Below are 14,311 nucleotides of genomic sequence, written 5' to 3' on the forward strand. Positions count from 1 at the left end.
GGATGTAACATGTGGGATGAAGGAAAATTTGGTTGCAAGCTGGTCATGTGACCACACTAAAATCTTCTTTAGCTCTCTCATATGCTACCATGCAAAGTCTTAAAGTGGTTGATCTTATGAAGGGCATCCAACCATAAAAGGAACAAGCCCAAACTGGAGAGAGAGTTGGTCATTGGATCCATTGTGTTCAGTCAAACTATTCAACCCATGCCAGCATGGAAAGCAGATATAAAATCAAAACAGTAGTGATGACAATTGTTCATGGCCTTTTCAAGAGTATGAATGATGATTATAAGCAAACAGAAATGGTCTCAGTTAGTTGTGATCTGACCTCTTGCCCTTTGCTGACCAGCCAAACAAGATTTGGCTTAACAGCCAGCTTGCTAAGATCTTGTAGATTTCATTAAAGGTGTTGGCTGAACAGAACTGAGACCTTAGAATTTCTAGTCATAACTATCTTAGTTCTGTGCCAGACATAATGTATCAAGGACTACATTGTCCAAAGTGTTCTTCATTACGCAAGATGGTAAGGTTCAAGCAGACTTCTTAAGTACAAAGTTATGACTACATCTATTTAAAAATTCTCTTATGTTGACCATGTAATTTCATTTGGCTCCCATTGTTTGTTTTTAAACCTATCAGTGTACCCTTACATCCGGGAACAGTCATCACTTGAGGTGGAAGTGGATGAAGAAGATGATTTCAAGTTTGCCTGCAATTTTGTATACCCAAGGACTCCAAACATACAAGTTTTTATCAACTGGTATATGGATTCGTCTTTAATCAAAAAAGAACCCACCCAGCTTGGTCGATCAATTTCTCTGCTGTCAATTGAAAATGTAAAAGACATCAAATATGGTTCAAAGGTAATGTAAACACATTTGAAAGAATGAGTGTTGGTTAAAACAACCCAGGGATTCCTGTTGCTTGGCTGTTTTATCCCACTCATTCTTTTGTCACTCCACTTACTGATTATTTACTAATTCTCCATATATGGCTAAAATCAAGTTTTACACCTGTTACACTATGCTTCTCTTAAGAGACTTTATAAAATTAAAGCAAAATTAATTTCATCTCCATACAACAGTCAAGATCAAGTAGTCTTGGTTTCTTGAACAGGTATACTGTATCCTTTTAACACTGTAAAAGCAGGAGTAAAGAGATGTGCAAAAGTCTGAGTATTACATAGAATGCATTTGGGTATTTTCCCAGCTCTGTATTCAAATCTTACTTTCAGGATCATTGATTGACTAGTATCATAACTGGATGATGGACTGGTTGAATTGTTAGAACATTGGATAGGATGTCTTGCAGTGTGTGTTCTTATGCTTTATCTTTTCACAACAATACTTCTGATGACTCAGGTACAAAGATATATCAGCATAGGACAGGGACCTTTCTGAAATAAACATTGTGTGAAGAGGGTAACTATCATACAACGGGTAATACCAGTGTTGACCAAGCTTGAGCCTTCAAGTGCTGATACATGGACATCTCTGACCCCTAAAACTGTATCAATGGCCTACACAACTCTACCTAGCCTTGCTGAATTAATTGCAAAAATATTCTATGGGGTATAATAAAAGGGTTCCAGTTCTGAGTTCAAGTGGGAAATAAAAAATCATTTCTTCTTGAAAAGCTAGAATCTTCACTGGTCAGCCTATTGTTGTTTACCCCTAACCAGTTCTTACTGGGCAGACCCATGACTAAAGGATTATTTTGACTCTGTGTAACTATAACTGCATTTTACCATGTTATGCACTTCATCTTTTGAGACTTTAGGGTGTGACTTAAAGAGAAGTGGCTGTCATTTCTAGCAATATGATTAACATATCTTTGTTGATGTGAAGCTATAGGAAACTTCAACAACATGCATTGCTACCACTTTATTTAATATTAATAACTCATAAGATATTGATAGCTTATTTCAAAGAGAGGACAAAAGTTTCATTCAACCTGCCAGACACAGCAACTACATATCCTTCGAATCACACCATAGCAGTTTGAATAAAATCACAAACATATTGGATAATATAATCTAGATTACAATGTATCTAAAAAAAAAAAAAAAAACAATGATCATGACTGGAATATTTCTGTTTGTAAATCTGCCTAATGAGAGCCAACTTGGAGTTAAACAAGAAAAACATTCATTCCTTTATTTCTGTTGTAATATTGATTTCAAATTTTGGCACAAGGCCAGCAATTTTGGGGGAGAGAAAGCAGTCAGTGTTCAAATGATGTTTATTTTCATCAACCCCAAAAGGATGAAAGGAAAAGTCAACCTTGGCAGAATTTGAACTCAGAACATAAAGACAGACAAAATGCTGCCAAGTATTTTCCCCAACATACTGATTCTGCCAGCTTATTGCCCTAATCTCTGTTGCAATATCGAAAAAAAAAACAATAAGGCAGCAAGATGGCGGGATCCTTAGCAGATGGGGCAAAATGCTTAGTGGCATTTCTTCTGTCTTTATGTTCAGAGTTCAAATTCCACTGAGTTTGACTTTGCTTTTCATCCTTTCAGGGTTAATAAAAATAAGTTACCATCTGAGCACTGAAATCAATTTATTTGATTTGGCCCCTTCCCCCAAACCTGCTGGCCGTGTGCCAAAATTTGAAACCAATAATAAAAGCAAATGTTTCTTGTAGATGCCCTAATCAATTCCAATGATGTGTTTCTTTAATTTCAGTTTTCTTGTGCTATGACTGCATGTTTCAACAGCAACTGTTCCTTCACCGAAAGTCCTCCAAGACGAAGTAATGTTATTTCTGCTGAAATTGAGGTAACTTAAACATAATTTCAATAGTTATTTTATGAGAATATAACCTGCTGCCATCTAAATTAAGATTACTTTATTTATCAATAAATAATTGCTTCTCTTGTACATTGATAATATAGCCAGGACCGCATCTCAAAGTCAAGCTATTTGAAGCCAGAAAATACATCAACCTTCATCAGTTATTGATCTTCAAAGTTCTGATGAGATCCATAATGAAGCATTGCTCCCCTTGTCAGGAAGGTGCTACTGTTGCCCACTGGACATCCTATATCATATCTAGAAAAATCACTTGACTGATTAGCATAAAGTTACTTCTAAATACACTTCAGCTACTTGCCCACAGATGTGCTGTGTCCTGTTTCCTCCTTTTCTACTATTCTTCCATTGCCCCCTCGAAAAATAAGCAGCCATGTAGTCACCGCTTCAGCAAGACACTTACATCTTTCCCTCTATCTTACTTTCATATCGTGGAGGCGCAATGGCCTAGTGATTAGGGCAGCAGACTCGCGGTCATAGGATCGCGGCTTCGATTCCCAGACTGGGTGTTGTGAGTGTTTATTGAGCGAAAACACCTAAAGCTCCACGAGGCTCTGATAGGGGATGGTGGTGAACCCTGCTGTACTCTTCCACCACAACCTTCTCTCACTCTTACTTCCTGTTTCTGTTGTGCCTGTAATTCAGAGGGTCAGCCTTGTCACACTGTGTCACGCTGAATATCCCCGAGAACTACGTTAAGGGTACACGTGTCTTGGAGTACTCAGCCACTTGCACGTTAATCTCACGAGCAGGCTGTTCCGTTGATTGGATGAACTGGAACCCTCGACGTCGTAAGTGATGGAGTGCCAACAACAAAAACTTTCATATCCCTCAACACTATGCCTCCTCTCAGTCAAGTGATTTTGTCTTGCAGGTACATGGTCACCTCATCAGTGTTGGTGCCATGCAAAAAAAAACACCCAGTACACTGTGATGTGATTGGCATTAAGAAGAGCATCCAGCTGGGGAAACCCTGTCAAAGCAAGCAGTGGAGCTCAGCTTAGTCTCTCTGGTTCATTAGTTTATGTCAAACCATTCAACTCATGCCAGCACGAGAAAAGAATTTTAAACGATAATCATGATGTGTGTGTGTATGTGCGTGCCTGTATATATATGTGTGTGTGTTGAGAAAATCTTGAATGATATTGAAATGTTTTCTGTTGACTGGGCCAGGATTTCATTGAGTTTGTTGTCCTGTTGAGATTGATACAATTGCAGGTGATGCTGCAGGAAAAATACAAGCAGACAGGGATCTAGTGTGATGGCATTTGGGGAGAGAAGATTGAATCTAATATTCTATCTTCCATTAATTTTCCCAGATCGACCTACTAGGGTAGTTTGGGAGAAATTTAGATATTTTCATACTGTTAGAACAATTGCTTTAACAGCTGGCATATGTTTGTGATCCACTCAACCATGAGGTCATGGTAGGATTGTATGCTAGGACTCATATCTTGTGAATATAATTTATTGATAAAATTTTTGATTGAGTTTATATTTGTAATCAATTCTAGGTAAAGCAAAAGAAAATGGTGATAGAAGAAAGCACCACAGATAACTACATTCATGTCAGAAGTGTTATTCCACCAAAATATTTTTGCCCATCTTATACCAACACCTCATGTGCATTAACTGCTACAGTTTCATTCAAGAGTAAGAAGAAATTAGCATGTTCAGATAAAAGCAGCATCTACCAAATGGTGGCGGAACAAGAAGAGAAGTCGAGAAAAGGATGTGGTTTTCAGATTAATTTTAAATGGACAGCGATTGCTGTGAGAGCCACAGCAGATGGTTTATATGATGGAAATCAATCTGTTATTATAAACCTTTTACCAGCAATTATGACAAGCAAAGAAGAATTCACATTTAATAACCAATACCAGATTAAGGTAAGGCTTGTTCATCTAATGGACATACAACAAGGAAATGAGATTATGAAGGACTATTTACTTTGTGCTTCAATTTGCCCAAAATAAATAGCTCCCAAACCAACCTCCCATTTGTGTTCTACTATCTCAAAAGAAAAGAATGGGAAGATTAGTTGCGATAGTAAAAGGCACAAGAAAGTTTGTTGGTATCAATAGGAGCTAGATGCACAATGGAACACTCCAAAAATGCAAGATACACTATGGCATCGAATAGTATTAGATACATGATGCATGTACCAAGTACTACTTGCAAACATTTTTGTAGATATCAATGGCAGAGAAGCTGTGTAGCTATAGGTGTCAGATACTTAGACTAGTGTTAAAGAGCAGATGTCATCATATGTACACAATTTTTGCGATAAAATAAAAGGCTGGATTGTCATGGTTAAAATGCTTTGGTCACATGTCTGCTGAAATTGAGATGACTTAGGGCTAAAAAGTAAGACTATTCAGCAGTAAATATTTATATCAATGAAGAAGATAGGAATGATATTTTTCTTTTCTTTCACATTGAATGAAAGCGTATTGGAACTTTTATATCTCCTTACTTATCATACTGGAATAATCAAATTTGTTTTAATAATTAAAATAATTAATATATATATATATATATATATATATATATATATATATATATATTGTAGGAAACTGGTGGGAATTTTCATCTGCAAAAAATAATCTGAAGTTGTTGTGTTTAGATAAATTTGTGTGAGGTGGAGAGAAGAGGAAACTAAGATTATGTAATTAGCCATTCATTAAAGTTTATTTTAATGATTGTAATTTCTTCAGAATTGTTAAAATGTTGACTGAAATAGTTTTGGGATGGTCTGTTCTATACAAATGCTGTGAATACTATTTAGTGCTTAGCAACACCATTGTCCTCATCCAAGGCGACTTAATGTTTTCACATCTGATTCATCATGATTGTGATTGGAGGTTATCAATGACACCCATAGCTGTTGCCAATAAGGGGTCCCTAGCTATTTTTATTTGCTCTCTTGATCCACCCACATCTAAGAAACCCTTAGTAATCAAACCAACATAGTTGCCTCTTTGCAGCCATTCAACCTGTTGGAAAGAACAGTCAACTCTGCCTCAGATTACACCACCTCACATCCTTAGAAAAGGAAATTAAGTAATGTTGTCCTAGATTCTCTGTTCATAATAGAAAAAATAGGATAGTTATGGTTGGAATACTTTTGAGGATAAGTCTGCTGGGTCAAGATTGGCCTTGGCTAAAAAATTGGAATGGCTGGAATGTCTTTAACTGTAGATTTGCTTTATCAAAGCTGGCTTGGATTTAAACAGCTTCAACAACAACCCTTCAGAAACAAAAGAATGAGTGAACATCTTTGCAGTTGTTCAACTGAATAGAAATAGCAGCTAAATCATCCTCAAATCAAACCCAACCATATTAAAAGGTATTAGATAATATGGTCTTAAACACACTATGTCTAAGAACAAATGATCATAGCTGAGGTATACTATGGATTATAGATTCTCTCAGTCAGGTATGATCTTGGGGGCCAAACAACAACAGCATTTACATTGGTTTTCTTTCCATTTTCAGACAACAGTTGTTGACAGAGATAGAACAGCTTTGTGTAATTCTCTTAATGATCCACACATGAGCACTTTTGATGGACGGTAAGAGTTTAATCTTTACTCAGAATAAATACATTTAAATGTTATGAAAACAAATCAATATGAAAGAACATACGTTGGGCTTCACACAGGCGATGACAAATGAATGAGGCCTTTGACAATATGCTTTGCTTGAGAAGACTCATCAAGCCAAGTGAAATTGTATCTGTTGCCAATGCCGGTGTCATATAATTGGCACCCATGCTGGATGCATGTAAGAAACACCTTTTGAGTGATGGGCCTCACAGAGGCAATTAGCCCCTGTGCTAGTGGTACATAAAAAGCACCTTTTGAGCATTAGGCCACATAGAGGCAATGACATGTGACCAAGACCTTTGGCAATATACTGTGCTTGAACAGAAGACCCATCAAGCAAAGTAAAATCTTAATTGTGGCAGACACCAGTGTCATGCAACTAGCACTCATGCCAGTGGAACATAAAAGCTTCCATTACACTCTCAGAATGATTAGCATTAGGAGGGTATCCAGCTATAGGAACCATGCCAAATCAGACTGGAATCTGGTGCAGCCCCCTCAGCTTACCAGCCCTAGTCAAACCTTCCCACCCATGTCAGCATGGACAACAGATGTTAAACGATGCTGATGATGATACAATATTTGCGGTTATTCCTTGTATCTTTATAAGCTGCTCAAGTTTGAGTCACAGAGTTTGTCATCAAGTACTTAGTGCTTATATCAAAATGTTCCATTATTTCTCAAATCATTTAAACAATTTTTGGATTCTTGAACAGTAATTTGTGTGAGTAGAAAAAATTGCTAGTAAATCAAAAATAATCTTAGCACAATTTGCAGAAATCTCTGATAGGAGTAGTAACAAGAATATCTGAAACAAGTGAGAGTAGTGATGATCAGTTTCCTCAGGTCTCTGAGAAAAACACTGCAAGGTTGAACATTACTTTTGAACCCTCGGAGTGTGTCAGCAAAACTCACAGTGGAGACAGGTAATGTTCCTTTCTAAGTTGAGACCCATCACATATTGATCTCAAATTTTGGCACAAGGCCAGCAATTTCGGGGAGTGGGTAAGTCGATTACATTGACCCCAGTACTCAACTGGTACTTATTTTATCGACCCCGAAAGGATGAAAGGCTATGCCAATCTTGGTAGAATTTAAACTCAGAGCATAAAGACAGGCAAAACACTGCTTAGCATTTTGCCCGTCATGCTAATTCTCACAATAAACTTTAAATTGTAGTTTGGGATGATCATTCTGTCAATAAAACACAGGTACTTGCTACAATTCATTAATTATTAATCATTGTTTTTTTTTCAATTAATTAATTAACAAACCAGCATATATGTTTTTCTTGGCATAACTCTCTCAAAATACATCAATATTCATTTTAGCTCTTATCTCATATCAACAATCTTATGAAACAAATGCAAAACCAAAACTGTCATCATTTAAAACTTATGTATTTATTTATTTATTTATTTTCTTAGGCGTTATGACAATTTCTATGAAGGTGAATTTGTTTTATATCGGCACAAAACATTACCATATGAAGTAAGTGTGTTGAATATATTAGTTATTGATAGTAATGTACTGTTCATGCACATTTGGCACTTATTTCTTGAGTTGTATTGCACCTGAGCATTGTATTTGATAAGTTTATTATGTATAAACCAGGGGCTCTGGATTCAGGGTTTGAGGAGTGTGGAACCACCTTTTAGCCACTATTGTTCCCAGGTCTGCTCTGGCCCGGAATGGTAGTACCTATAAGGGTTCCAACTATAGGTTAACTAGCAAACACTCTTGCAATTGAGGTTGGGGACCGGTAGAATGCAGTTGCTGTATTCCCTGTGTGGCATAAAAGGCTACTAAAAGGGGCGGAAGTAAAGAGACTGGGAAGCCACTCCTAGTCATTTCATATTCCTAAAAAGACAAGGGGGTGGGAGAAGGTTAGCACCTAATCTCACCCTTGTACTCGGGCCATGGAATGTGAGTAGGTGTAGTACAAGTGTGATAAAGAGGAGAGAGATAGGGAAGATGAGGAGAAGGATGGATGTGCTGGCACTGAGCGAGACCAAGATGAAAGGTAAGGGTGGTACCAGTTTGGGGATGTGACTGGACAAGTGTCGGGAGTGGGAAGGTGGAGGGCTCACAAGGAAGTGGCATTGCTGGTGAGTGAGCATTTGAAGAAGAGTGTGATGGAGTGGAGGGAAGTGTCTTCAAGGTTAATGTGGGTGAAGATGAGGTGAGGAGGAGAGATGTGGATGTTTTTTAGTGCTTATGGTCCAAGGAGTGAAGAAGTAGAGGAGTTCTGGAGGAAACTAACAGAGTGTGTGGATAGGATGGGGAAAAGTGGTTATGTGGTGGTGTTGGGTGATTTGAATGCATGAGTGGGAAATGAGGAAGTAGAGAATGTAGTAGGAAAAGATGGGGTTCCTGGTCGGAATGAGAGTGGGAGGAGGTATAGTGGCTGGAGGAGAGTGGAGAATGCTTGTTGTTGGGGAATGGAACTATGGTGCAATTGAAAGGGAAGAGGTGGGGGGGGGGCAAACCGGAAGGTGCCAAGTATAGATGGGTGTACTGTGGAATGCTTAAAGAAAGGAGGAGTGACTGATTGAATGGTTAGTGAGGCTTATGAATGTTAGTTATATGGCTGGAAGAGTACCAAAGGACTGGTGCAGTGCCTGTATAGTTCCACTGTACAAGGGGAACAGGGATAAATGGGAGTGTGGAAATTTTAGGGGTATAAGTCTGTTGTGTGTGGTCGGTAAACTGTATGAAAGAATGCTGATTGTAAGGGTGAGGAACTAGACAGAGAGTGTACTAGGGGAGGAGCAGTATGGTTTTAGGTGTGGAAGGGGGTGTGCAGATCAAATATTTGTAGTAAGGCAGATGTGTGAGAGGTTTTTGGCAAAGGGAGGTGTTTGGGGCCTTTATGGACTTAGAGTGAATAAAGATGCAATGTGGCAGGTGTTGCAGTTGTATGGAGTAGATGGTAGATTGTCGATAGCTGTACAGAGTTTGTATAGAGAAAATAGGGTGTGTGTTAGGGTGGGTGGTGAAGTGAGTGAGTGGCTTGATATAAAGGTGAGGCTGAGACAGGGTTGTGTGATGTCTCCATGGCTGTTTAATTTATATATGGCTGGTGTGGTGAGAGAGGTGAATGCTAGAACTTTTGGTAGGGGAACCCAAATGGTGAGAGAAAATGAAGAGAAATGGCAGGTGAGTCAGTTGTTGTTTGCTGATGATAAAGCACTGGTGGCAGATTCGGAAGAGCAACTGAGGAGACTGGTGGTAGAGTTTGGAAGAGTATGTGAGAGGAGGAAACTGAAAGTGAATGTAGCTAAGAGTAAGGTGATGAGATGTTTGAGAGATGGAATGGCCGGTAGGATGGATGTGAGTATAAATGGTGAGATGTTAGAGGAGGTGAGTGTTTTTAAGTATCTGGGATCGTGGGGTTGGCTGAGGAAGTGGGATATAGAGGGAGGGAGGGAGGGGAGTAAGATACTTGGAGTTGTGAAAAGTATACTGAGAGATAAAAGGTTGAGTATCAAAGCGAAAAGAGGTGTGTATGAGGGCGCGATTGTGCTGACAATGTTATATGGTGCAGAGACGTGAAGGCTGAGAGAGGTGGACAGGAGGCAACTAGATGTTTTTGAGATGAGCTGTCTGAGGGCTATGGTTGATGTGATATGGATGGACAGGATGAGGAAATAAGGAGGTGTGAATGCAAGCAGGAATGAGAGAAAAACTAACAACCAAAATGGATAGATGAATGTTGAGGTGGTGTGGGCACATGGAGAGGATAGATGAGGAGCAGATGGTAAGGGGGATGATGAAGGCAGAAGTGGTAGGCAGCAGAACCAAAGTCAGACCTCAGTTTGTATGAATAGATGGAGTGAGGGAAGCTTTGGTGGTTAGAGGTGTTGGAGTGAGAGAGGCAAGAGAGTTTATAAATGATAGGAAAGCTTGGAGAGTGTTTGTGGTTGGACGAGTGAATTTGATGTTGCTCAAAGAGGTACGGAACCAGTATGATGCAGCAGGGGTAAACCAGCATATGCTGTCCAGCCCTGTTGCTGATATTGGGGGTTGTGTTCTATCCCTCACTTCTTTGAGCTGCGAATTGAATGGAATGCCAGGTGTGTGTCTTGTGGCTACCCGCTCCTAAAAAATAGGGAATAGGCTTGGGTGTATGTGCATGTATATATATATATATATATATATGTGTGTGTGTGTGTGTGTGTGTGTGTGTGTGTGTGTGTGTGTGTGTGTGTGCGTGTATATCTGATTAATACAAGTTGAACCTTTTAAATATAGCCATTGCTGTAAGATGCCAAAAAATAAAAACTGATCCTGAAAGGAGATTTAACTGAAATTTCTAGCAATCTGAGTGAGCAAAAGGATTTCCATTGGTTTCAACAAAGAGTATTCAGTTGTTTTGATCATCTGAACAATGTTCTCATTAGCATATGATGGTTCAGTATTCCACAGATATGTATACCCTTAACGCAACCATCAAGCAGTATCAGTATGTGACCAGACAAAGATGGATCAAGCTTCTAAACAGTTTCCTTTCACCCAATCTCACTCACAAGTTTTCAGTTAAACTGAAGCTTTTGTAAATGACATTTGTCCTAGATATTAAGCATTGAGATTGTACTTGAGATAAACTGATTTGTGAACAGAACTTCTTATGCTAAACCTCATTGTATTGCCAACATGATTGTTTAAACCATGGTTCTCAACCAAGGTTCATATGACCCCTCGGGGTCCATATAAGATTTTAGCAGGTCCGTGCAAGTCAAATAGTAAATTGGGGCCCTCACAGTAATATGTTAAAATTCCAAGAAAAGTTTTGCTTCGACTGTATTTATTGCAAACAGCTAAATTTCTCTCTCTAACATTTTACATAGTTCAATCTATGCAAGTTAATATATGAAAAGCAAAATAGGAATTTACGAAGTATCTATGAAATTAGTTTTTTAAACATTGAATGGCTGTGGTGATCCATCAGAATGAAATGTAAATCAAAGGGGTCCCTATGTAAAGAAACAGTTGAGAACCACTGGTTAAAACCTTTTCTAATATTGGTTTCAAATTTTGGTGCAAGGCCGGCAGTTTCAGGGGATGGGATAAGTTGAATGCATCGAACCCATGCTCAGCTGGTACTTATATTATTGACCCCAAAGGGATGAAAGATAAAGCTGACCTCAATGAAATTTGAACTCAGAACGTAAAGATAAACAACATGCTGATAAGCCTTTTGTCTTTTATGCTAAAAATTCTGCAAGCTCACTGTCTTAATCTTTTGGGTGACACGTAAAAGCACCCACTACACTCTCTGAGTGGTCGGCGTTAGGAAGGGCATCCAGCTGTAGAAACTCTACCAAATCAGATTGGAGCCTGGTGTTGCCATCCGGTTTCACCAGTCCTCAGTCAAATCGTCCAACCCATGCTAGCATGGAAAGCAGACGTTAAACGATGATGATGATGATCATCATCATCATCATTTAATGAAATTTCCTTTTGTTTCTTTGTTGCATATATTATCTATATTCATTCATGTCCCTGTCATATCATTATTTAATTTCTTATTAAATTATTAACGTTCATTATATTTTCTTTTGACTAGGTTCATACATTTTATCGGAAATGCATCAACCGTGCCAGCTGTAATTGTGGAGTTGCGATACAGTCAGGTCTTAGTGTTATTGTCGTTGATAAATGTAGTACTTCAAAACAGAAAAAAGTACCACTTACCATTAAAATATATCAGAGTACTAAACTTAATCCACGTACCAAAATTATACAGTCAGCTAGTGGTCAACAGTATGAGGTATGTAAACATATATATTTATATATATTTATAGTCTATAGATGGGAGACAGATATTCTCTGTATAAAATACACTAAAAAATAGTGCTCAAGAGATTTAAACTTGAACAGGTAGAGGAGTAATGTAAGGATAAGCAAGTTTGTCATGCAAGTTGATATACAAAAAATATTAAATATATTTGATGCAAAAAAATGTACATATGTTTACATGAAAAAGGTCCAACTTAGACAGAATAGAAATGATATCAGGAATTAAAGGGGTTTAATAAGAGTTTTACAAGTCCAATAGCTGTTTCTGTGGGCTTGGTGGTCCAAGATAATCCTTTCTACTAAAAGCACAAGGCCTGAAATTTTGGGGGAGGGGACCAGTCGAGTAGATCGACCCCTCTACACAACCACTACTTAACTTATTGACTCTGAAAAAAATGAAACACAAAGTTGACCTCGGCAGAATTTGAACTCAGAACATAGCGACAGGTGAAATACTGCTAAGCATTTCGTCCAGTGTCCTAATGATTCTGCCAGTTCACCACTCTTGGTGGTCCAAAATATTAATCGTCATTTGATTCCATCATTGGGTAATACAAGCCTCCATATATATATATATATATATATATACATATATATATATATATGAATATATATATAACCCATGCTAGCATGGAAAGCGGACGTTAAACGATGATATATATACACACACACACACACACACGCACATACATACTGAATGTGCATGACTCAGTGGTTAGAGCATTGGGCTCACAATTATGAGGCACTGAGTTTGATTCCAAGACTGGCCTGTGTGCTGTGTTCTTGAGCAAGGCACTTCATTTACATTGCTCCAGTTTATTCAGAATTTGAACCCAGAACATAAAGACAGACACATGCCACTAAGCATGTCATCTGATACGAATCTACCTGTTTGCCTAAGGTTGTGAGTGCTTGGAGACACTCTAGGTGCTAAGCGCCCTGCCTCAGTCTATGCCTGATCCATGATTGTTGCCCTGTCAAGGAGATGACCTGCAGAAAAACATGTCCACCAAACGGTGACCACACCTGCTCACCATTAAGGTATTGCTGGAGATGTTGCAGCCTCAGCACATGGCATACTCAGTCCTCCATGCAACAGGTGCCAACATCAAACAGACCATCTGACAAGTGGTACCTGTCCCTTCCACAGGAGGCAGAAGAGCAAGCGCATCATCCCATTCATCCATAAAGCGGGGCAAAGGATGACAGTCCAGCTGTAGCATATGACAGATGCGATGTACACATTTGGCACATCTGCCTGACCTTTCAGGGACAGCTTCCCCTCAGCCAATTTCTGGGTGAGACTGACCATCCTGTCTGTCACCCCTGTTCTTGTCCACTTGGAACTGAGCCCCGAGCAACTTAACCAGTCTTTCCATCTAGCACCCCACAATGCTCTTGCTTGGGAAGGATCTGCCTCTCCAGGTACCAAGCTTCAGGCCCACTGACTTCTCTTGGTTAATCATTGCTCCTGTCATTGCTTCATATTCCCTTAGGGTAGTGCCAACCATCTCAATTTCCTAGACATCTGACACTATCTGAATGTGGAGCCTAAAAACAGAAATAATCTCTATTATAGGTGCATTAGGTATGATTAAAAAACATTCAAACAAATACATAACCAAAACACCAGGACTTACAAATGTATATGACATACAGACAATAGCACTAAGCACCATGCACATCCTACATAAAGCATTTTCAATACAGTGAAAATAAGAGTACCACAACAAACCACAGCACATACCCAATGTACACAGAGCTGCACTTAGTAGTGCAGTGAAAGCACATTATAAAAATAAGATTACTGATTAATAATAATAATAATAATAATAATAACGATAATAATACATTGTTAAAGTTTTGCTGCCATCATGTGATTTGGCTGTATATTTTATTCTGCAGTTTCGGTTACCAATTGGTACAACAGTTTACGTGAAGGTGGGACGAGGTGGACAAATGTCCTACATCAATGTTTGGATGAAGGCATCAACAAATGATTTTAACAAAACTGAGGGTCAGTAAATAATCTTTTTTGTTTGTATGTATTGCTGTGTATGATAATATTGCTGTGCATGGGTA

General features: G+C 38.7%; 1 protein-coding gene across 1 annotated transcript in view; it reads left to right on the forward strand.

Annotated features, from left to right (window-relative positions):
- LOC106880038 (uncharacterized) overlaps positions 1-14,311 on the forward strand; it is a 455,047-nt gene that overhangs the window by 157,664 nt on the left and 283,072 nt on the right. Inside the window, exons 55-61 of the mRNA XM_014929839.3 lie at positions 643-866; positions 2,694-2,786; positions 4,334-4,708; positions 6,318-6,394; positions 7,855-7,918; positions 11,997-12,200; positions 14,135-14,246. Of these exons, the coding sequence (XP_014785325.3) occupies positions 643-866; positions 2,694-2,786; positions 4,334-4,708; positions 6,318-6,394; positions 7,855-7,918; positions 11,997-12,200; positions 14,135-14,246 (1,149 nt within the window). The remainder of the gene's footprint in view (positions 1-642; positions 867-2,693; positions 2,787-4,333; positions 4,709-6,317; positions 6,395-7,854; positions 7,919-11,996; positions 12,201-14,134; positions 14,247-14,311) is intronic.

Source organism: Octopus bimaculoides, chromosome 22 (genome assembly GCF_046866305.1).
Source record: "Octopus bimaculoides isolate indiv1 chromosome 22, ASM4686630v1, whole genome shotgun sequence".
NCBI lineage: Eukaryota > Metazoa > Mollusca > Cephalopoda > Octopoda > Octopodidae > Octopus > Octopus bimaculoides.